The following is a 23805-nucleotide window of genomic DNA, read 5'->3' as shown; positions in this document are numbered from 1 at the left end:
TGTTTAGGGCAACTGAGCTTCAAATGCTTGGAGCTGTTTCTCGTAACGATGCATGCAGAAGGCCTTTGCAACACACCTAACCCCTCCCCCACCTAACATCATCTGCAGGGAGCAGACATGGCTTTGTTATTATGATGTGAGAGACGGTTTACAGTTTAACTTTCAGTTAAAGGTCCCGTATCTTATAAATAGCCTTTTCCAGTGTTTAGCATTGTTTTCTAGCAATGGTGGTTTGTATCAATGGGGTCTGTCTCTAATTCTCATTTTGGCAGATTGATCCAATTCAGTTGAGACAATATCCTCCCCAGTGAACTAAGCCATTCTGATTTGACTCGCTATCCTAAGTAGCAAGGAGCCGATCTATGGTTGTAGCTCACTCAACAGAGTGAGTGGAAATACTGACACTTCCTCAAACGTGTTGTGCGGGTGCCGACAGACAGCAGAGAGAGGGAGGGAGGGAGGGACACAGAGCATTTACACACAACTACCCGACTGCGCGGGGCAGGAGCTTCGCTTGTGTTTCCCCGAGAGAAGCTCCTCCCCCCCGCGCGGTTGGAGGTTGTGTGTAATGCTCCGTGTCCCTCTCTCTCCCTCGCAGTCGGGAGCACTCGCATATCACTGTCAAAATATCATTGCGCATGCGCGCGCCCGTATTCCGATCCGTGCAATAATATTCACAGGTGTACATATTGTCATTTGAAACAAGTTACCAATGCATTGCCCCGTGGGATTATCCCCCCCGCGGTGAAATTAATTAGTATCCCCCTCAATCTCTATCTCTCTGTCTGTCAGTGCAAAGCACTTAAGGGCGGAGCCCAGCCCAAAACGGCTTGAAATCTTGAGGTGGAAAAAGGCTTCTTTAGAGTATTTGATTAGAAATGCAAAACAATGAATAAAAAAAACTTTACAGATGTGTTCCATAGACTCACAGGAATTGTGTAAAGTTGCCCAAATAGTGAAAGGAATAGCAAGACATGTCCCCTTTAAATCCCCACACAGGGTTTCCATTAACTCAATGGGTGCCAGCCATTAGACGGGCCCGCTGTAGTTGGGCCAGCTTTCCATTACAAACTTTCACTGTGCGTCACGTTTGTAGAGCTAAATCTATATTTTATCTGGGATCATTCCTGTGAGGCTATTTATAAGGCGCGACGCTAATAACGTTAAATCCATTGGCGTTTCGTCCCTACATACGATAGTTAAAAATCCAAATGCATATGATCAGTATTATGAATGGATTGCCAATAAAGGCATTTGTTATTACCACAACATACGCTAATCTGGCGGATGGCTATGAAATCCTTGCACGATCAAGCTGAAATTGACGTCAAATTGCTCATACCTTTGGCCGGTTGGATTCCAAAAATAATTTTCCAATTATTTGATCGCCATCTGGTAGATCATGTCTATTTGGCCCACGCCATAACCCTCCACAGTATAATGAATCGGGCGTCCCAAAAAGTATTCCATGCGATCGGGTGAAGCCCTCGCTTCAGGCTAACAGAAAAGTCTGCAACTCCGGTCTGCAACAGGGGTTACTGCATTCTCGAGATGGCACCACTACTAGCATCTGGTCGGTACTGCACCACCTCCCAATATGCCTCTTCCAGGCAAAATACAGCTCCGTGACATTGAATAGGATATTAAAATCGAAAAGAAAAAGAAACGAACTAAACTTAATATTACGTGGTTGGCCCTGAATGAGTTAAAGAAAGGAACAGGCTTTTGTATCGGACAAAAAAACGATTGATTTAACCTTGAGCTAGGGCTTGGCGATATGGCCAACAATTTTATCAAGATATATCACTAACATTTTTCATATCGTTCGATATCGATAATTTATTTTTATTAGTATTTAAACGACAATGTGTGTTTATTTTGCAGCAATTCTTTGTCGTTGCCCCCATCTTTAGTGTTAAAGCCCCTCACACTCGTTCTCAGGCTGCAGCTGGTTTGAATGCGAAAGTACCAAAAAAAGTGGATGTGGCTCCAGGGGAGAACAGTTATGGCTCTGCTCGTTTTTTTTCTATCTTTTGATGGACAAACCACCGCACCATGCACCGTGACTTGCGACTAGCTCTGCTAGCACACATAGCCTACTGTGTACAGACGGTTTCAAACTGTATTTTATATTGAAAAGCAAACAAAATAAGAGAAAAATGAATCTTAATGTGGTCTGTATTGTCATTTGGACAAGCAAAGCCATTACTTTAAGTTGCAAGAAAGACAAGTCTGTCCACTGTCTCTGCCCTGTTGCAGGTCACAATACAAATATATTTTTTTAGAAATTTTTTATCGATTATTAAAATATTTTTCGTTTTATCGACCAGCCCTACCTTGAGCCCTCGCCATATTTTCTGAATCCGCCTAAAAATACATGTCCATTTGCCTCTTCTTGGTATCTAGGGACATCTCTGTATCTCAGGGAATGTATTCCCAGTGTCAGAAATATTGTGTGCGTTACTAGGCTTGAGTAAATTGTAGGGGTGGAACGGTTCACAAAACACTGTTCGGTATTCTAAAATGTGACTATATGATTTTATATTAACTTAAATAAATAAACAAAAACGAAAAATCTACTTATTTCAACGAACATTTCAAACTAAATAACAGATTATGCACATAAAACGCTGAAAACAACCGAAGCAACAATAGTATTTTAATGAGGCTATTATTATTATCATTATTTTTCAACAATTTAGCCCTCTCATAAATAGCACATATAAATGAATAACTAACTTGAACTAACTTAATAGGATTGAAGTGATATTTGGCTTAAAAAATCGGTCGCCTGGCAAAAAAAAAAAAAAAAAGCCTGACTATGTGCATTGGGCCGCGGCTCTCTTGACGCCTTATTTTCTGGGTCCTGGCCTGAAAAGTTTGGGAACCCCTGCTCTAGAGTACCGTATTATTGTGTGAAAAAGTTAAACGTTCCTACATCCTGAACGATAGATAATTGATGTTGAATGGGCCATAGTAATGTCAATTTAGCAATACAATTTAAAAAGTTATAGCCCTGCAAAGAAGGTGAACATCTCCATAGACAAATAGCGCTGGCAGAGAGGCTACAAGGATGGATATAAGCTCCGGCAGAGAATGGGTTAAACATGCTTCTCATTTATTTGGTAAAAGGTTTACAGCGGTTTGCCTTAAATAATGTTTGGCACACAAAGACCAAACTGATGAAAAATATAGGCAACATTTGTCAAAGTATTAACTTAGTTTAAACAAACTAAATATATTTTTACTTTTTAATTGCATGAAACATTATGAAGTATTCTCTTATGCTGCTTTTCACTGCATGGTACCTAATCGACACACTTTCACTTTTTGAGCGTCTTGTTAGCCGTATTTGAAGTGACTTCAAACGAGGAAGTAAATAAGTCAACCACAGTACTTACTGTACACCTTACTGTAAATTGTACCTCATCCCATTTCTGCTTTGCACTATATAGTACTGTACATTAGTACACTGCATAGTATTGTATATTATATGGTAACTCAGTTACGTCTATTCTGCATCGAACATTGTACATATGTCTATACTGAACACTGTGACCTCATTTTCTACTTCTAAATTACATGCTATACTATGTTATTTGATACTATCTTGTCTAGCACAGTCTCTGGAGTGTAACAGTAAGAAGCATTTTGTATGAAAGTATTCTGTACTTCTGTATGACAACTATTAAAGAAACTTAAACTTAACACAGTGTTGGAACCTGGAGAAGCCCTGATGATATAATATAAATGAACAGCCAATAAATGTGAAGTTATCTTGGAACCTCTGTTGTCAAGCCTCGTCAATACCCCCCTTCCCCACTAATGGTACTGGTGTTGTGGAATCACTTTGCTGTGAGCGTTTCCATGGTTAGCTCGTGGCTAACGTTAGCCTAGCGCGTGGCTAACTTAGTTACTGCCTCTCTGGGTATGTGCATATTTGTTTGCGCATCCCAATAACCGAACAATACACGCATGCCCTGAACCGTGGCGGTCGTACCGAACGTTGTACGGTTCGAATGCGTACCGTTCCACCCCTAGTAAATTGTGATGAAACAAAGGGGAATATAAATTATGTTTTTCTTTGCATCTTTGACAGTGAAGCTGAGCTTGTTCAGCACCTTGAGATCATGTGTACAAAAAAATCTAAGCTAATTATAAAGGGAAGATTATTAAACGGAAGGTTTTGTAGATGCAGTACTGAATTCTGCCATCCGGACACATGCAATTTGAAATATTATTATAGAATACCAGGCCTATAAATTACCTTATTATAGCCAACTCGCACATCTATGGATCGGGCCAAATCTCTTTCAAATGGCAAGAGTTCAATTTGGATTTAGTATCTCCAGGCGTGCACTGAAGAACCGCAAATAAAATCTACTGTATGTACAGTTCCATTCTTATAATGGATATGGCTTCGCCATTTTTAATCCATTTGCAACATGGATTGTTGCTAAATGTTCACAGAAGGTAGACTCACTAATTGTGCTCCAATATATGCCAATAACGTTCAGTTTTGTGGTAGAGAATCCCAAAAAAAGAAAAAATGTGGGTACTGTAGTTTTTTTTTGAAATTTCAACGCTCATTGAGAGCTCTGGGTGACCTCTTCTCATATGACTACAATCGGTGACGTTTAGCAAATTCAAAATGGCAGATATTCGCTAAATTATAAACTCATTCCATAAACTAAAATCTCACTAACACTTTACCCTATTGGTAAACACTAGGGATGGGTACCTTTCACATTTGAATCGATACCGGTACCCAACGGTACCTTTTTTCGGTAATTTACCTACTTCAGTCGTGAAAAAAAAATCCAAACTTCAAATAACTACAATTTCGACAGTTTTCGGCTTGCCATTGCGCCGACTGCTTTGTTGTTGAATCAAGTCAAATCCTAGGTAAGCATATATTGTGCGTGTGAACGTTGACAATTTTTTTTTTCTCTCTCGGTATCTCACTTGATTCGATACTCTGTAGTACCGGCGTGTTTCGGTTCGGTACCTCAAAAGTACCGAATTCGGTACCCATCCCTAGTAAACACGCGTGTTGTTGAAAATATACACCGACTGCTGTGGTTAGGGTCTTTACTATTGGATACATTTGGGGGAAAAAACCCTACTTAATGTCATACACTCTGGAGAGATTGATTTATGACATGATGTCATTTGCGGTTCGCCGATGGACCGCTCGGGCTAAAGAGGTTGTGCGTCAAAATTATTTGTGGCGTTAATTCACATTTGCATTCACTCGCTAACTTTGGCACCCCTAAAATAAATGGAGAAATACACCTAGGCATGTATATAAATGTTAAAGAAGTTATCTGTAGGTATTTAGTGGTATTGGTAGATTTCTAATGGTGTTTACTTGTCTTTGTAGGTAAACAAGAAGACTGGCCAGCTGATGATCAACCTGTACTCTGACAAGGCCACAGGGAGACTCAAAGGAGAAGCCACGGTCTCCTTCGATGACCCACCCTCCGCCAAAGCTGCCATCGAATGGTTTGACGGTAAGGATCACAAACACTTAACCCCCTGAGGTCTAAAGTTTCTAGCTCCACCTTCTCAGAATATTCTCTTTTTTTTTGTTACATAATGTAAAATTACAGATTCATACCTTCAAAATAAGCCATCAATTGTCAAATTTGAGAGGATAGTTTTCAATCAATGTCCTATCAAACATTCTGGTAAAATCCTAACAACTTTTCAGGATAGGACTTGAACTTGATCAAAGTTCATTCAGCTATCTGATGAGAGAACTACACTCCCAGAATTCAATGTGATCATTGTCACTAGAACCATTTCACACCTGGAGCAAAGGCCCAGTCATTCCTTTGTTATTCCAGTGAATGGACCCAGCAGGAGGCCTAGCCTAGCGACAAGCGGCCACTACATAGTTGGGTATTGAAAAAATGCTCATATACACATAGAGAATAATAATCAACAAGAAACATCAACTGTATCAATTGTATTGTACAATGAACAACCCTATATATCACTTTTGGATTACAATAGTAATACAAGGTAATGTACTGATTTCTTTTGATTTCTCTGTTTGAGAGAGAGAGAGAGAGTGTGTGTGTGTGTGCAGGGGAGTAGCTGGGGGGGGGGGGGGGGTTAGGATGATTCCAAGGGCCCAGCAAATGCCCCAATTTTTTTTATAATTGGGGGCCCCACATTTTTTTAATAGATTGGGGGCCCACAAATTGATTCTTTCATGGGGCCCAGAATCTCCAGCTACGCCCCTGTGAGCGCACCTTTCTACTCTAGAGAGCTGTCATCACCGTGATGCGCGCTTGAATGAACTGCGAGATAACTCATAACTCGTACACACACACACGCACTCTGTCTCTGCCAGTTATGTTGATGAAAAGCATGTTGGACTACTTTTAATACATAAATTAACGTTCCGTCGGGTCCCGTGTATTCCCGAGAATGATAATAATAATAATGCAGGACCTCTTCAGATTATCAACGACAGACCGTGAGAAACACCCCCTCTCGCGCTGAAGAAGCATACATAGAAGCAGACTCGACACAAGTTTCGCCTCGACGCTGCGTCTCAGCGCACACACACACATACACGCACACCACATTATTCTGCGAAGCAGCTCAGTGTCCCGTGGATATTATTGCACGAGATAATTCATACATATTATGAAAAGCCGATGCCGATCTGTTTAGAATTTGGATGGGGGTAGCGAGTCTCTGATACCTCTCACCTCTGCGCGGGGGTCTAACACCTATTCACAGCGCACACGCTTCTCTTGTGTGTGTGCGCTCGTGCGTGTATGTGCGTTTCGTGACGCGCTGTAGTTATCTCGCAAACGGAAATAATTACAAGCATACCATCTAGCAAGAATTAAACGTATTTACAAGTCGTATTATGTTTAGCAAGTAATGAGACATATATAGTACATCTCAAAGCACTCGAAAATTGTCATTTTTCTATTTTTATCGATTTCTGAAAATATGTACGTTTAGAGCATTTAGAAGACATTCTAATTCTTTTGTTCTCCGCCCACGGGAGCAATACGCCTAGGGCTGGGCGATATGACGATATTATATAAATATCGGGTACAGTTCATTAACGATACACTTTTTTAACGTATCGTGGATATCGTGATGTTTTGCCCAAGAGGATTGTGTCGCGTCAATCTGGTCCACCCCGTTAAAACTTTTGAACAACGCCGCTCCCACACACACACTACTGCATCAAAGTTAGTACTTATGATTAACAAAGGCATTCGTTTTGTGGCATCAACATTATATAGTTACACGTTATATAGTTACACATCAGCGTATTTACCCAAACATAGCAACGTCCGATGACGACATAGATAGCAAGCGTTACTGTTCATATCTCAGTCCGTGCCGAGTTGTGCGTACATTTGTTGCAGTAAAATCATTATGCCTCGTTGTCATGCTGCGGTGCGCTAGTAATCACTTGTCGGCTGCGGTGAGCTGTTGTTGTTGTCGTTGAGCTGAGCTCTCGTTAAAATCAATGGAGGGCATTCAGGAATGTAAAAAAAGAATAGCGCTGCTTGCCGATTGGTGCTAAGAACAGCAGGGCGGGTACAAGCGGTGTGACGTAATTGGCAGACTCGACTGTCAATCAAAATTATTCTGTTGCCGGCTGAATGATTGAATGAATGAACGTTATTAACGATTGCAGAATGGGTACAATACAGTACAGCTCAATACAACAACAGTGGACTGACTGGAGGATGAAGACCAGAAAAAGACTTTCGGCTTTTTTACATAAGGGTCCTCCATTTTCAATTCATCAAAACATTTAGAGACATACAAATATACAGTAGTTTCATAAAAATGCTAAAATCCTATTGATTGATTTAAAACTTTATTAACATATTGCAGAATGGGTACAGTACAGCTCAATACATACAATTGTTAAGGGGATGCAGACCAGAGAAAGACTTTCGTCTTGTTTACATCAGGGTCCCCCATTTTCAATTCATCATATTTCATATCTAAATCATATAATATCTCATTGCTAAATATATGCAATATATAATCTAATAATCCAATAATCTAAATATAATATATAATATAAAAATGCTAAATGCATGGGTATTTTATTTTGTCTTTAATGTTAGCTTGCAAACTCAAATACTGTCTTGGTAAGCCTCATAATGAATTGTTTGGGGAAAAAAAGAAAAACATCGTGATGCGTATCGTGTATCGCCGAAAGGTCAGAAAATATCGTGATATCATATTTAGGCCATATCGCCCAGCCCTAAATACGCCCCGTTGACTCCTAAGAGAGATCCCCATTAACTCCAGCAGAAGTAGCAGCTATTCTTCCTGGGATCCACACAAAATACAACATTCTATATAGATAATCGCAATGGAACCTCGACATCATTACTACAACAATGACTACAGACTAGGTGTGAAACGGTACACAAAAACCACGGTTAGGTACGTACCTCGGTTTTGAAGTTACAGGTCGGTACAGGTTTTTCAAAAGTTTGGCTTTCCATGTTCCACTCAGGGGTGATGTAGTGTGCAGTTGAGCATTACATCACGCGCAGGAGTGTGTTATACTCATTAGATGACGCCTAGGGGTGGTTGTTAGGCCCGACGCGCAGCGGAGCGTCGTTGGACCCCCCTAGGGGTCAGTTGTCCAAGCCATCCCTATAAGCGTGTGTTTTGCCCGAGTGTTTATGACCTGCCCCCACGCCGCAGCTTGGTATAGAAAATAAACAAACTAATTTTTTTAATCTTTTTCCCCCTCCTTTTTCCTCCGATTTTCTCCCATCCCAATGCGTTATGCCAATTCCCAATCCCCTTTCTGGTCACTGCGCACTTACCCCCCACAGTCGGTCTGGGAGAGTGGAGGCTACCACATGCTTCCTCCGACACACGTCCAAACGAACCCATTTCTAACCGGGTGCATTACTGGCCGAAGGCGTTGGAGGGCGGTATAAAACCGTCTGCCAGCTTAGACACACTCAGAACAGTATGCACAAGGTGTCCTGCTGAATTATGAATGGATATAGATAATAAAAGAAATACCGTGACAGAAATGTACATCTACGTTTCCGGCACTCAAAGTGTTAAGGATCGGACTGCCCGAATACGGGCTGTCGCAGCACTTTGCCCTCGTCTGTCGGCTGCGTTTTTGCCGATCAACCAATACATTGTTAGAAAGTTGAATTTGCAGCCTTTTGATAGTCGCCACACTCAACCTATTGCGTGATTCCATTCTCAAGTTACAAGACTAAACATCTGGCGAGCGTCATTTGACAAGCCGTTCGGACGAGTGACCACGTCCGGTTGTTCAGTCCTGAACTGACCAGTCACTGCTGATGGCGAATGTTTGACCACCTTTTGTAGCCAATTAAATTCTGGATGATTATCCAAAATGACAGTCCACAGTCTGTCCACTCCCTTCATTCAAAGGCTCTCGTCAAAACAACAGACTTCTTAGGCTGCGGTTACACTAGGGCCATTTCGTTTCATTTAGCTTTTCAGAACGCTGCGTATTGGCAGGCAAGCAGGGACCGAAACTAGAGAGCGCCACCCGCCATTTGCGCTCAGTTTTTACGTTTGGCGCCTCCCACTGAGACGTCTGAGTGCCGTGTGACGGGCTATCAAATAGTCATGTGAAAACCAAAAATCATGATCCAATTCTTTAGCGGAGTTCTCACTCGCTGTCTCAGCCGACATGAAGCGCGCACCGCGCACTGCTGCTAGCCCCTCCCCACCTGTTTCTGTATGCCTGCATGTAAACAGAGGCTATTGCCTCCGAGTCACCGTGACGTTAGTTAGCACTGCTGCTGCTGCTAATGCCTGCATGTAAACAGAGGCTATTGCCTCACCGTGACGTTAGTCTAGTCAGTGGGACCTTCGTGAGATAACATTAGCTACCGTTACAAAATGACCCAGTCAACTATTCACTTAGTTTAATACACGAGGCATTGTGTAACGTTATCCAGCCGGCTAGCTACGGATAGCTCCCGACATCAACAAATCCTCCAGCAATAGTCCAGTGCATAATACCTCCGTTGGCTAGGTAACTAGTCACTACGAAATGTCGCAGTAAACTAAATAGTTCACTTGTCCCAACGCCATCCAGCAGTAGCTACAGATAGCTCTTGGCATCAATGTCCTACAACAACAACATGCGTATTCGAGTCCCTGGTTTACATCGCATGAGTGAGGGCTGCTGACTAGGGTCCAGGTGCAGCGCCGGAGAATTCTTTTGCATGCTGAATGTAGCGTTTAGGGCAGCGTTTCCGTTAGAACATATTCGTGCCGGTCTGAGTGTCCTGCAAGATTTCTATCACCGGACATATTCGAGATATTCCGGTCAGAGTTTTAAACGGCAGTCTATTATAATCACATTTTTATGAGCTAACGAATTCCGTTATAATTGGACATGTGTATTAATTACATCAAGCGAAGAATGAGAAATTGATTTGCAGAATCAAATTACTATCTCTCGCCTCTCAAGTTAGTGCGATACGCTACCAGCATCAAGCTCCCGCCCCGCAGGCTTGCGCTGCAGCAGCTCTGTCACACGCACCCCCAAATGAATCTCGAGTAGACATCGCTTCACCTCGTTGTATCAGACACGTCACACATATCATAATGTTCAACTTCACACACAGCAAACTGTAGTTGATCATCACATTGCCTCGTTTGCTAGCTCGTCGCCACATGCGTAGAGGACGAGCCACATGCGTGTAACGCATTTGTTAATTTCATTATAGGTTATAGCCTACATTTAGTTATAATCAATAATATGCATTACTATGTGACACGGCAGTCAACCAACAGTTGCATATGATTAAAAAATGTCAACACTCATCACTCACCCCGTCTCTCGTTGTGCCTATCCGTTTTGTACCTGCGACGGCTGCGAGAACAGCGACTTTAGTAGCTGGTTCGACTTTAATAGATCCCCATTGGAACAGGCGAGGCTCGCAACGGTAGCAGCAGACTGGGGATGCTCTTTGTGGTTCAATCAATAAATTAATAGTAAAAGTACGCTCGACATTTTTGTTTCTTTTCCGCGGGAGCCACCACGGCATCAGCGTCAGCGGTCTGTGACTTCAAGTTCAGAAGACTCATCTTCGTTGTCATTATTAGACCTGCTTGTGCTTGGTTTCATGAAATATTTACTAAGCTTAGCTTGTTTCGCCATCTCTCTCTTCCTCGTATACCTGTTTGTCGTTATGGTGGCCAGAGCGTGCAGGCTAAAAAAAAAAGAAAAATAAGTTTCACATCTGAGCGGCGCAACAATGAAACTGAAAATGGAATTATTGTTTCGTTCATCGCATAGGCTATTTAATTTTAGCCGATTTTAATACAATTCAAATAATAAAATTGTGCTTAGAGGAATTATTTTCACCGGACATTAAGACCGGAGAGATTTAAATATTCGGACTTCAACATATTTTGCCGGTCAAATACCGGTAATTACCGGCTAACGGAAACGCTGGTTTAGGGTCCAGCTGCACCCCCGGAGAATCCTTGCTGGAGCTGGAGGCCACTCGAGTATACACACAGACAGTGGAGCTGTTTGCAGACAGCGAGGTGGCGATGTCTCGCAGATAACACAATCACAAGTATGATTATATAATATATATATTTTATTAAAAAAAAAATCTATATAAAATAATAATAAAAAAAAATTTTATCAAAAAAAAGTTGGCGGGTAAGAAATATGCTTGGCGGGTAGATTCTTCCCATCTACCCGCCACTGGCCGGTGAGTCAAAAAGTTAATTTCGCTCCCTGCAGGCAAGTAAGAGTTAAGTTAGAAGTCGTTTTGTCTCGTCTACTATATACATGTAGTACAATGTCAAAGCAGTAGGTGGCGATGTAGTTCATACATGAAGGCCATTTTCAACCAATCAGAAAGGTTGAACGAGACTTATTTTTCAGCAAGAAATAAAGTGCAATAAACAAACGGATACATTCACTGTTCTGCCTCATTTGTTGATGAAACAAATGACCACGAGAGCGGAGTTTAGTCTCACAAAAATATCGCTGATTTTGTTAGCTTACGTGCTAACGTGATTGGGATATGCCAGTATAGCATTGTGGCTAGCAGCGAAGTAACGTTAATGCTAGCAGAATGAATGGATGTAAACGTTATTTAACAGATTGCAGAATGGGTACAATACGGCTCAATACAAACAATTGTTAAGGGAATGCAGACTGTTGTAGCTTGTTATATTAATCAGCATCCCCAGAGCAATAGTTCAACTTGACTAACATGGTCTGAAAGTAATGTTAGCTAGGTAGCTAACGTTAGCTCACAAGCGACGCTAGCCAGCCAGCACCTGCGAAAACGAATGATATCAGGAGCTATCAGTAGCTAAACATTAGACAATGCCTCATGTATTAACTAAAGTGAATAGATGACTGGGCCATTTTGTTTAATGCTTGTTATGTTGAAAGAGGAGCTCTGGGCTGCTCATGCAGTCGACTCTTGCGTGGTAAGGGTTTGTTGACATGATATGGGTCTGTGAGGGGGAGAATTTGGCATCCGTCTCTACTGTGCATGGGCATTGGGCAGAACGGCTCCGTATCCGGCTCGCGCAAATTACATGGCACCATTTTTGGCGAGTTTTCAAAAAGAAAACACCTTTTCACCGTTCCCGCTAGGGAAACGCGTTTTCCTGCCAAAACTGCGTTTCTTTTTAACTTGGACATGCAAACGTAATCATTCAGACGAATCGTATCATGGCAGACTTTGTGATATCGGCAAATATCGTATCGTTGTCCAAAGAATCGATATTGTATCGTGATAACTGGTGATTCCCACCCCTAATAATTATGCATCTACAACTGTTGGATATATCCCTGTTCATATACCTGTATATATCTCATACCTACTCAAAATATAAATTTTGCCAATAGGGATGTATCGGTAGTATTGGCAGTGGTAGTAGTCATAATAGTAATCCACAATTTTTTTATTTTCTAAAAAATAAACCAGTTCAACACAGGTAACCACTTTTGCTTAATTTCTTTGATGGCTCAAATGTATGCTCTAGTCCAGTGGTTCCCAAACCTCTCCTCGAGACACCCCAGCCCTTCCATGTATTTGTTAAATTCCACCACCAGCACACCTTGATTCAACTAATAAAGGGCTAGTTATGTTGAATAAGGTGTGCTGGTGGTGGAATTTAACAAATACATTGAACGGCTGGGGTGCTTCGAGGAGAGGATTGGGAAGCACTAGTCTAGTCGATTTTGTGTTTTGAGCACAAAGTTCATCATAGATCCTCTTTATTTTGCTCTCAAAGTGCACCAGATTGATGCATTTAACTTTAAAATGTACAAAACCCCCTAAAGGGTCGGAGGTTCACCCCCCATAGTCTCTGAAAATCCTGTGGGAAACACTGTACTCTGTAGCTTGTTATGTGTATACAGGTGCAGCTCAATAAATTTGAATATCGTGGACAAGTTATTTTATTTCAGTAATTCAATTCAAAAAGCGAAACCCTCATGGATTATAGATTCAGTACACACAAAGTGAAATATTTCAAGCCTTTATTTGTTTTAATTTAGATTATTATGGCTTACAGCCCTTATATTGACGATGCTTGACAACAGAGGTTCAAAGATAACTTCACATTTATTGGCTGTTGGTTTATATTATATCATCAGGGCTTCTCCTTCCAACGCAGTGTTACTGTTGACTATTTACTTCCTTGTGACGTCACTTCAAATACGGCATCCAACACACTCCAAAAGCAAAAGCGAGTCGATTAGGTAACATGCAGTGAAAAGCGGCATAAGAGAATACTTAATGTTTCATGCAATTCAAAAGTAAATTAAAAATATATTTAGTACACATGATTTATTTTAAATAACACTGACTTTTCCTTTTTGATAAAGTCTAGTGCTGGTTGAGCATATGCATACTTTATGTTGATGGGCTTTGTCTATATTGTGGCCACAAAAATAGAAGGGTTTTATTTTGTTTGCACAAACTTATATTTTTCAGTCAGTTTGGTCTTTGTGTGCCAAACATTATTAAAGGTACCGGTAAACTTATTTTATTTTTATTTTTTACCAAAAAAATTGAAGCCTGTTTAAATCAGCAATGCCTCTCCTAGCTCTAACCGTCACCGTCAAAATAATGTGCCTGATTCTGCCTCATTCTTTCAGTTTTTGCATGACTACTTCCTTGAGAATAACTGAAAAGTTGGATTATTTTTAGGCTATATATCTTATGCTGATGTATGGTATTTTTGGAGTTTTAAATAAAAAAACGACGTATATCGAACCAAACCGTGATACGAACCGTAGATTTTGTGAACCGTTCCACCCCTAGTATATATATTTAATCACTTGTATATTGTTATTGCACTTTACTGTTGCATTTGCACTCTGGTTAGAATTTTGTGCTGTATGATGACAATACATTTGAATCTAATGAAATAATAGTCACCCTCATCTGTGTTGTTTGGACTGATGGGTCTGTCTTCATACAGGCAAAGAGTTCCAAGGTAAAAAGCTCCAAGTGTCTTTCGCCACACGGAGAGCAGAGTTCACACAGAGAGGAGGAGCCGCAGGTGGAGGAGGTGCTGGAGGTGGAAGAGGAGGAGGTGGAAGAGGAGGAGGAGGAGGAGGAGGAGGAGGAGGTGGTGGTGGTGGTGGTGGTGGAGGAGGTATGTCCTCACATTTTACAATCTGCTTGGCTTAATGGCCTGTGATTCATGAATAATTTATATTCTGAGGTTCTGTTCAGCAGTTGTGAATGTCTTCCATAGGTTTTAGGGGTCGTGGCGGAGGAGGAGGAGGAGGACCCAGCTTTGATGTGAAGGGTGGAGACTGGCCCTGTCCCAACAGGTCTGTATACTGTCAAGATTAACCTCTTAACCCTGACGGGTCTGCCGGTACCGGACCCAAACCATAAATCCATCTACAGCCTGTATGAATCAATCTATTTTTTTGTAGCCAAGAGTAAAAACCCTAACTGTCAAAACGGCAGTTATTGTCTATATTTTCAGCAATACGTTTGTTTACCAATAGGTTAACCTTTTAACACTTTCAGCGCCAGCCGCTTTAGCTATCCTGGTACCTACTGCGCCACCGCTTTAAGAGATAGGGATTTTCACTGTGCGTAGTGGTGTTTGGAGGGCTATATCTATATTCTATATTATAGCTATGGAGACAATACTATGGCTCATTTGACATTAACTATCCCATCGTTCAACATGTGAAAAAGAATAAATTTTCATGTATACATTCGTGTGTTATACCGTGGTGAATATTGTATAGTTTCAGAGATCTTGGCTAATTCCTGAGAACGGCACTATGGAGCAATATGTGCATTTTGCTAAAAGCGTTAGCGTTGCTCGCCTGGCGCTACTATTTCCAATTCAAAGGTATATAATGGGTATTATGTTTCATCATGAATGAATCAATGGGGGGGGGGGGGCGTAGATTTTTGATGCTCTGATCGTCATCAACGGCATTCGTTTTGAATACTACATACGTTGATCGACTGGATCGATATGAAATCATTGTAGGATCATGGTGGAATTGACGTCTGGTAGTCCTTACCTTTGATCGGGCGTATCCCAAAAAGAATATTCCAATTGTCTGATCGCGATTTCCAATATTGGTCTCATCGGGTCCCCGACATAATCCGGCACAACACATGCATCGAGCAGCGATGGACGCGGTCCAATGTGATCGGGTGAACCGCTACACTTGCCTGGACCAAAATTCTCCACCCGGAGGGGTTTAGATGTAACACACGGTGTGAAATAAGGTTTCAAAGGGTGGGCTATACTGCCACCTAGCAGGATGTGGCCGGTATTGCACTCTAGAGGTCTCGGAATGATTTCCTATGGTAACACTGAGGTCCGTGAACCTGTAATGAATAAAAAAAAAAGAACAAACAATGAAAACCCGACTATACTCTCTTATGGCGCTCAACCGCTGGCAAGATAACCCGACTATCATTGGGTCTGGCGCTGAAAGTGTTATGCCCTAGCCCTATTTTTTTTTGTTTCTGTATACACATTTATAAAACGATCAAGGCATATGTAGCCAAAATATGTTGGCAGATTTTTTTATTTTTTTTTAATGCGTTTACATGCGCTTTTCAAGAATAAACAAACGAGATTTAATGGGAAGGGTGTGCTTGTACATTTGAACATAGTTCCATGATACATGGCTGCGTTGTGCTGAGAAAGAGGCGTAGATCCGCTTCTACTCTGAGGCGAGATCTGTATTTTTTTTTTGTCAGAGCCGAGAATCCCGCTTCAGAGTAGGGCTGGGCGATATGACGATATTATATAAATATCGGGTACAGTTCATTAACGATACACTTTTTAAACGTATCGTGGATATCGTGATGTTTATCGGGTACAGTTCATTAACGATTCACTTTTTAAACGTATCGTGGATATCGTGATGTTTTGCCCAAGAGGCTTGTGTTGCGTCAATCTGGTCCACACGTTGACACTTTTGAACAGCGCCGCCCCACACACACTACTGCATCAAAAGTTACTACTTATGATAACAAAGGCATTCGTTTTGTGGCATTGACGTTATATAGTTACACTTTCAATAACATCAGCGTATTTACATAGCAACGACCGAGGTCGACCTAGATATAGCAAGCATTAGCCGTTCATATCTCAGCCCGTGCTGACTCCGTTGTGCCCATTCTGCGGTCTGTTAATAACGTTTTCAATCAGACAGATGTATGGAAAGGCTTTTATTATAACATCCGTTGCAGTAAAATCATTATGCCTCCAGTCGTTTAGTCATTCTGCAGAGCTAAAAGCTAAACGTCGGCCGCGGCGAGCTACCGCTGCCATTGTTGTTTTCATTGAGCTCTCCAATGGCGGAAGTAAAAAATGAATACGCGCTTGCCGATTGGTGCTAAGAACAGCAGGGCGGGTGCAAGCGATGTGACGTAATTGGCAGACGCGACTGTCAATCAAAATGATTCTGTTTGCCGACTGAATGAATATAAACGTTATTAACAGATTGCAGCATGGGTACAATACAGTACAGCTCAATACAACAACAGTCAACAGTGGACTGGAGGATGCAGACCAGAGAAAGACTTTCGTCTTGTTTACATCAGGGTCCCCCATTTTCAATTCATCATATTTCATATCTAAATCATATAATATCTCATTGCTAAATATATGCAATATATAATCTAATAATCCAATAATCTAAATCTAATATATAATATAAAAATGCTAAATGCATGGGTATTTTATTTTGTCTTTAATGTTAGCTTGCAAACTCAAATACTGTCTTGGTAAGCCTCATAATGAATTGTTTGGGGAAAAAAAGAAACATCGTGATGCGTATCGTGTATCGCCGAAAGGTCAGAAAATATCGTGATATCATATTTAGGCCATATCGCCCAGCCCTACTTCAGAGGTATGTTGATGCAAACGGGACAAGCTTTCTCAGCGCAGCATTACACAGCACTGGGTAGTCGTTCCTTTGCGAGGGCCTGTCCAGTGAACTTGACTTTCTGTAGCTCGTCACAAGAAAGATCGATCAACACCTCCTGCTCAGACAGTGGGAGGCCTGTTGTGTCATGTGCAATGAACGGATCTTGGATCCAGTTGTTTAAATTGTCTGCTCTGTCTGTGCTCTTTCTTTCGGGGAAATAATTCCAAAATTGATCAATGAGCCCTTCTATGTGGCTACAGATGATCAGCGTTTTATATTCAGGATGCTTAGTTTCCAAGTGCCGCTGTAATTTACTTGGTTTAAAGCTCTCTTTAGCAAGGATCTCGTAACACAAAACGCACTGGTCTCGGGTCATCTTCTTGGCCAGTCCAAGTAAATCCATATGCCAAGTATTTAGGATCATAACTTCTTTTACTCCGTTTCATAGTAGTGCTGGTATCGCTACTACTAAATTCTTCCTTTCTCTTGCCAGCATTTGGTACACACACACGATGCGCCGCTTCTGACAAAGACCAGACGTGGCCTCAGTGATTATACCTGCGCAGGATGTATCAGATGTGTATTGAAATACTGTGCCTCCGTTGATGCAGGGGCGAGACCATGCATTAAAGCGTTCAGTCTCCAGACGGATTTCCGTCAATTTGATTGGGGAGATCCGTCCATTTGATTCGCAGTCTGACGGAATTGGCTACCTGGTATAATATGATTTGTAGATGCATACAGATTGAAAGAAAATTGAGCCAATCAGAGGCGCCAAATATGAAAAAATAATCTATCGCGCCAAGCAGAGTCATCACTCAGCGACTCGAGAGACAGGATTACGCTCCGGAGGCTCGCTCTGCGGTTGCAGCTGCAGGCTATTGGGCGAGTTACACATTTGCGAGGTCTGAGAAGTCTGTCCGCCACATGGCAGGGTAACAAAATAGTAATGTAAAATAATTAAAAACTGCTGTGTTTTGGTTCTACGAGTCGCCTTTTTTGCAGCCTCGCGCGTTAACTCTGCTTGTTGACCCGACGTCACAGCCACCACGCTGCTTGCACTCGCTGCTATACCGAGTAGCTAACGTTAGCTAATAATAGTGTCGGTTAAATGGAAGGAGTAAGCCGGCCACTAAAAAGAGAACCCACGCGGGCTTCTCAGATGAAAAGGATCAGCGGGACCACCTAACAAAAAGTTTCGAGAGGAGAGGAAGTTTGAAGAGACTGGCTAGGCAGCGCTACTGGGGGCTGTAGTGGTGAGTTGTTAACTTGTTCAGTGTGCCGCAACTATGTCAAAAAGAAAAACGGAAACAACACGTTTGTCATTGTCGTGTTACAATACGTGAGTCCCCTGCTGTGATTGTGAGTATACGTTTATTAGCTTAACTCCATAGCAACATCACACAGGTGTATCTGTAGACGGTCTCCTCCCCACCGTATATTCTCTCCCCACCGTATCTTTTTTCTACCACCCCCTCCTAATGTACGGTCTCCTCCCCATCATATGTATATAATCTCTGTTAGGATCTATGGGTAACATTACTGTATATTTGCATATCGTATATGTCACAAATGTAACAGTACTATATACCTGTAGTATGTCCCTATGTCATGTCAATGTCATGCATGTCATAAATGTCACTATGAATTGAAAATGGGGCACCCTGATGTAAACAAGACAAACGTCTTTCTCTGGTCTGCATCCCCTTAACAATTGTGTGTATTGAGCCATACTGTATTGTACCCATTCTGCAATCTGTTAAATATTTATTGATTGATTGAACATTTTATTAACAGATTGCAGAATGGGTACAATACAGTACGGCTCAATACATACAATTGTTAAGGGGATGCAGACCAGAGAAATACTTTTGTCTTGTTTACATCAGGGTCCCCCATTCAATTCATCATAACATATATGACACACATGACAGACAGATAGACAATACTGCTACATCTATACATTTATGACATACCAGATTTACAAATACAGTATTGTTTGTGATACAAAAATAGTCTAAAAAAGAGAGTACCGTACTTTTCGGACTATAAGCCGCGGCTTTTCCCCCAATTTTTCGACCCTGCGGCTTATATAACGGTGCGGCTTATATGTGGACAAAACCCGAAAATCCAAATATTGCTTTTTTTACTGCATTGAAATGTTAATCTGTTCCCTTATTTGCTAAACTTAATACAACTTGTAAATGAGTTAATGTTATTTGTCCGACAGTATTGTGTCCCAATGGGAGTCATTCTCTGTAGAGGTGGGAACTTAAAGCTCAATATAAGAACGGCCATGCACCACCACTCACATAATTGAGAAAGCAATCAATCCGTCAATCCTTTCCGTGTCCGGGCCGGGTGAGGTTTCCCGTGTTGAGTCAAATTAAGCCGCAAGCTCCACTCCTTACATATGGTAATTAAACATTAAAACACATGCGGCTTATAGTCCAGTGCGGCTTATATATGTACACATCATTCAATTTAGCTGCTGCGGCTTATAGTCAGGTGCTGCTTATAGTGCGAAAAGTACGGTATATACATTGGAGGAGGTTGGGTAGGTGGGGTGGGGGGACTATACATTGGAGGTGGTTGGGACTAGGCGGGGTGGGGTAACTGTACATTGGATTATCGACTAAACCTTACTTGGTCCCAAGAAGAGGGTCTCGTGTATTAAATAAAGTTTTCATTCATTCACTCTGGATCTGGTAAATCCAGTAGCAATACACACAATTGTTAAGGGGATGCAGACCAGAGAAAGACGTTTGTCTTGTTTACATCAGGGTCCCCCATTTTCAATTCATAGTGACATTTATGACATACACAACATACATGACATCATGACATTTATGACATAGGGACATACATGACTTACAGGTATAGTACTGTTACATTTGTCACATATACGATATGCAAATATACAGTACTGTTACCCAGAGATCCTAACAGTAAATATATACATATGATTAGGCCTGCCACGATAACACATTTTGCTGGGCGATTAATTGCCCCCGAAAATATCGCGATAAGCGATATTATTGCGACCAGTTCGAGAATTTTTTTTTGAGAAATTTATTTCCCAAAACTTTTATTTTGAAGCCCACCGCTCCGTCTTTTCCGGTGTTTTAGACTTTTATTTTGAAGCCCACCGACCGGACCGGAAGTATTGTTGTGATTATCAGGTACTTTTTGGGTACTTTGGGTACCAGAAAAGTCACGTTTGCAGCAGGCACAAGTGCAATAAACAAAGGATACAGTCACTGTGTATTCTGCCTCATTTATTGATTAAACAAAACCGACATCAACACAATTTGCCACCGAGCGGAGAGTTTAGTCTCGCAAAAAGATCGCTGACTTGTTAAGGCTTGTTGTTAGGTTAGGTGCTAATGTTGTGCTAGCGTTTTAGCATGGCTATCGTACATAGCGTGATCAATATAACTCGCTATTGATTGTTTGTATGAGTAACGTTAATGCTAGTAGAATAGACACAACGTGAGGTAATCACCATCCATTTTAAACCGGTTATTACCTAATGCTAACGTTAGCAAATAGACGCGACTGGTAACGTTACAGCTTGTTAACCTAATGCTAACGTTAACGTTAGCATAGACAGCCTAGCTAATGTTAACGCTTGTAGAATAGACACAATGAGAGGTAACGTTAGCGTTAGCAAAATAGACACAACGAGGGTCTCGTTAATGTTGTTATTGATTGATTGATTGAAAACTGTGTTTTACTCTGTTTGTATGAGTAACGTTAATGCTAGTAGAATAGACACAATGAGGGGTAACGTTAGCCCCACGGAGCTCCTGTGCTGTGCTCTGTAGTAAAGCCAGCGGCCCGCCTCCCAACACGGACAGTGACTGACAAGGGGCACTGGGTCCGCCTCATTAAAACAAACGCGCAAATAGCAATTAATCGCACCCGTCAAAATCATTGCATTCATTTTAATTATCGCGGCAATTAATCGATTTATTGCTTATCGCGGCAGGCCTACATATGATGAGGAGGAGACTGTACATTAGGAGGGGGTGGGTGCCTGGTAAAAATATATACAAACGGTGGGGAGGAGACTGTGCATTGTTCTTGTGGCATAATTGCGAAATGTGTTTAGTCCCTTGTTTGTATGATAACAAGCTATTTAGTTCATGGTTCAAAGTAATGGGAAAAGGGTGCTAACACGCCATCAATCAGAAGCTAGCCACAAGACTTGCATTCACGCTCTCTCAGCACACAGCCTCCCTGCCTGGCACAAGAACCACAACAGTAGGGTCTATAGTCAGTCAGGACAGTAGGCTCTACAAGTAGGCTCCCTTAAAACTCTAACGCTATTAAAAAAAATACAGTGGAGATTAAAATAAGAATATAACTTGGCCTGAAAAAAAGTCAGTCAGGAGATTTTTTTTGCTTTAATCCCTGGGCGAGACATGGCAAATGCACACAGCGTCCAGGGGGAAAACTCTATCTGAGTTGGGCTTGTGGAAATGTCGTAAAACTACAATACCCAGCTCACACCAGCCGCTGTCAAAGCTGCTGAAAATATTCTATGCGAAAAATATTGATGTTATTTCCTTGATTATCTCGGGTCGAACAAACCTATACATTTTTTTTTAATATATATATACCAGTCTTATTATTCATTTGAATATAGAATATTTGTTGACAGCCCTGCTTAAAGGAAAACTCTAACATTTTGGGAAATTAGCTTATTTGGCATCTACCCTGGAGTTAGACAAGAAGATGCATACCCTTTTTCTTCTCTGTGCATGCAGTAGGAGTAGGAAGACATGCACAGTCCGTTAGCCTAGCTTAGCGTCAGTCACTGGAAGTACCGGTAGGTTCCTCCATTAGCCTAGTTCCAAACGTCTTCCTACTACTAATTTCCCAAAATGTTGGGGAGTTTTCTGTTAACTGTGCACTACATCACCCCTGAGTGGAACATGGAAAGCCACGTTCTGCAAACTTTCCCTCACTGTACCGAAATTAACCGTGACCTCAAAGCCGAGGTATATACCAAACCGTGGTTTTTGTGTACCGTTACACTCCTAATAAATGTTTTGTAAACTTAATTTTAGGCTCATGTAAACACACGCATCAGTTTTAATCCTAACCAGACCACGCTCCTGAGTGCCATTACCTGTAAAGTTGATGATGTATTGTTAACAGACCTTTTCTTTCTCCCTTAGTTCTTGTGGCAACATGAACTTTGCACGGCGGTATGAATGCAACAAGTGTGGCACGCCCAAGCCTGGAGACAGCGGAGGAGGAGGAGGAGGAGGAGGAGGAGGTGACGGTGACAACATCTGTTTTAATATGAATCAGGATTCTTAGGGTCTTCGTGTTAATAATGTACATTAGACCCCTTCTGCTACAAACGCTTCTAGGGTTTTAATAAAGGGAGCCAAATCTTGTAAAACCATTATGGTTTTCATGCCGTCTTATGTGTGACATGTCCCTGCTGTGGTTGTGTGACGTGTCCCTGCTGTGGTTGTGTGTTTTCAGACCGTGGTGGCAGAGGTGGTTTTGGAGGAGACAGGGGAGGTGGCTTCAGGGGGCGTGGGGGAGGAGGAGGCTATCGTGGAGGAGGAGGCCGTGGCGGGTTTGGAGGAGGAGGAGGAGGAGATGGAGGTGGAGGTGGAGGTGGATACGGAGGAGGAGGCTACAAGATGGGAGGACGGTAAGTTTATATTTTTACTGACTAAAGCCGTGTTTAAATAGAAAACTCAAACTAGGAAAGTGTCCGCTGACCTGGCTTCACTCTCCAGTAGGGATGGGTATCGTTAGGATTTTATCGATACTACTACTCTTATCGATACTGCTTAACGGTTCTTTTTTTATTTAGCAAAAAAAAGTTTTAAGAACAGAATCGACATTGCTTTATTATTATTTTATATAACTATATTACTGCACATGGCTACTGTTTTATCAATTAATACAAGCAGTCAGATAAATTAACTATTTTGGGACTTTGTATTTTATTTAGAAAGTCCCACCCAATACCCAGCTGTTAAAAACGGTTCAATACTCCATGTTATTAGTAGAGGCTGTGACACTGTCATCCTTCCTCTAGCTGCTAGGGTGAAGGGACTTTGGGCTTGCTGGTGGTGGTAGAGGGAGGAGGGGTGGGCTGGGACATGGTGGCTGCAGCCTCAGCCTGAAGATCTTTCATCTTTCTAATATATTTGTAGCTAAGCAATTATATTTTATTTATTAGCCTATTCATAATAATTCGTTATTAGCCTAGCTAACTCCGTATCTTGGCTTACCTGTAGTGGACGTGCATGGAGATGGAACACTGTGAGCAAAGCAGGCGAAAACGGCGCATTTCTGCAGACTAATGTTATGTTTTGACAACAGATGTTTTGACAAATTGCTTGTATTGC

General features: G+C 41.6%; 1 protein-coding gene across 1 annotated transcript in view; it reads left to right on the top strand.

Moving 5' to 3' along the window:
• The window catches only part of LOC311234588 (uncharacterized protein), a gene marked incomplete at its 3' end in the record, with an annotated part of 45031 nt that extends 21928 nt beyond the window's left edge, over nt 1-23103 (top strand). The window contains exons 11-15 of the mRNA XM_084321835.1: nt 5384-5513; nt 14482-14631; nt 14761-14839; nt 22609-22709; nt 22925-23103. Coding sequence (XP_084177961.1) covers nt 5384-5513; nt 14482-14631; nt 14761-14839; nt 22609-22709; nt 22925-23103 — 639 coding nt within the window. The remainder of the gene's footprint in view (nt 1-5383; nt 5514-14481; nt 14632-14760; nt 14840-22608; nt 22710-22924) is intronic.
• Between the last annotated feature and the right edge of the window lie 702 nt (nt 23104-23805).

This window comes from Notolepis coatsorum (assembly GCF_963971535.1).
Source record: "Notolepis coatsorum genome assembly, chromosome: 1".
In the NCBI taxonomy this organism is placed as follows: domain Eukaryota; kingdom Metazoa; phylum Chordata; class Actinopteri; order Aulopiformes; family Paralepididae; genus Notolepis; species Notolepis coatsorum.
This window is presented reverse-complemented; position numbering and strand designations above follow the sequence as displayed.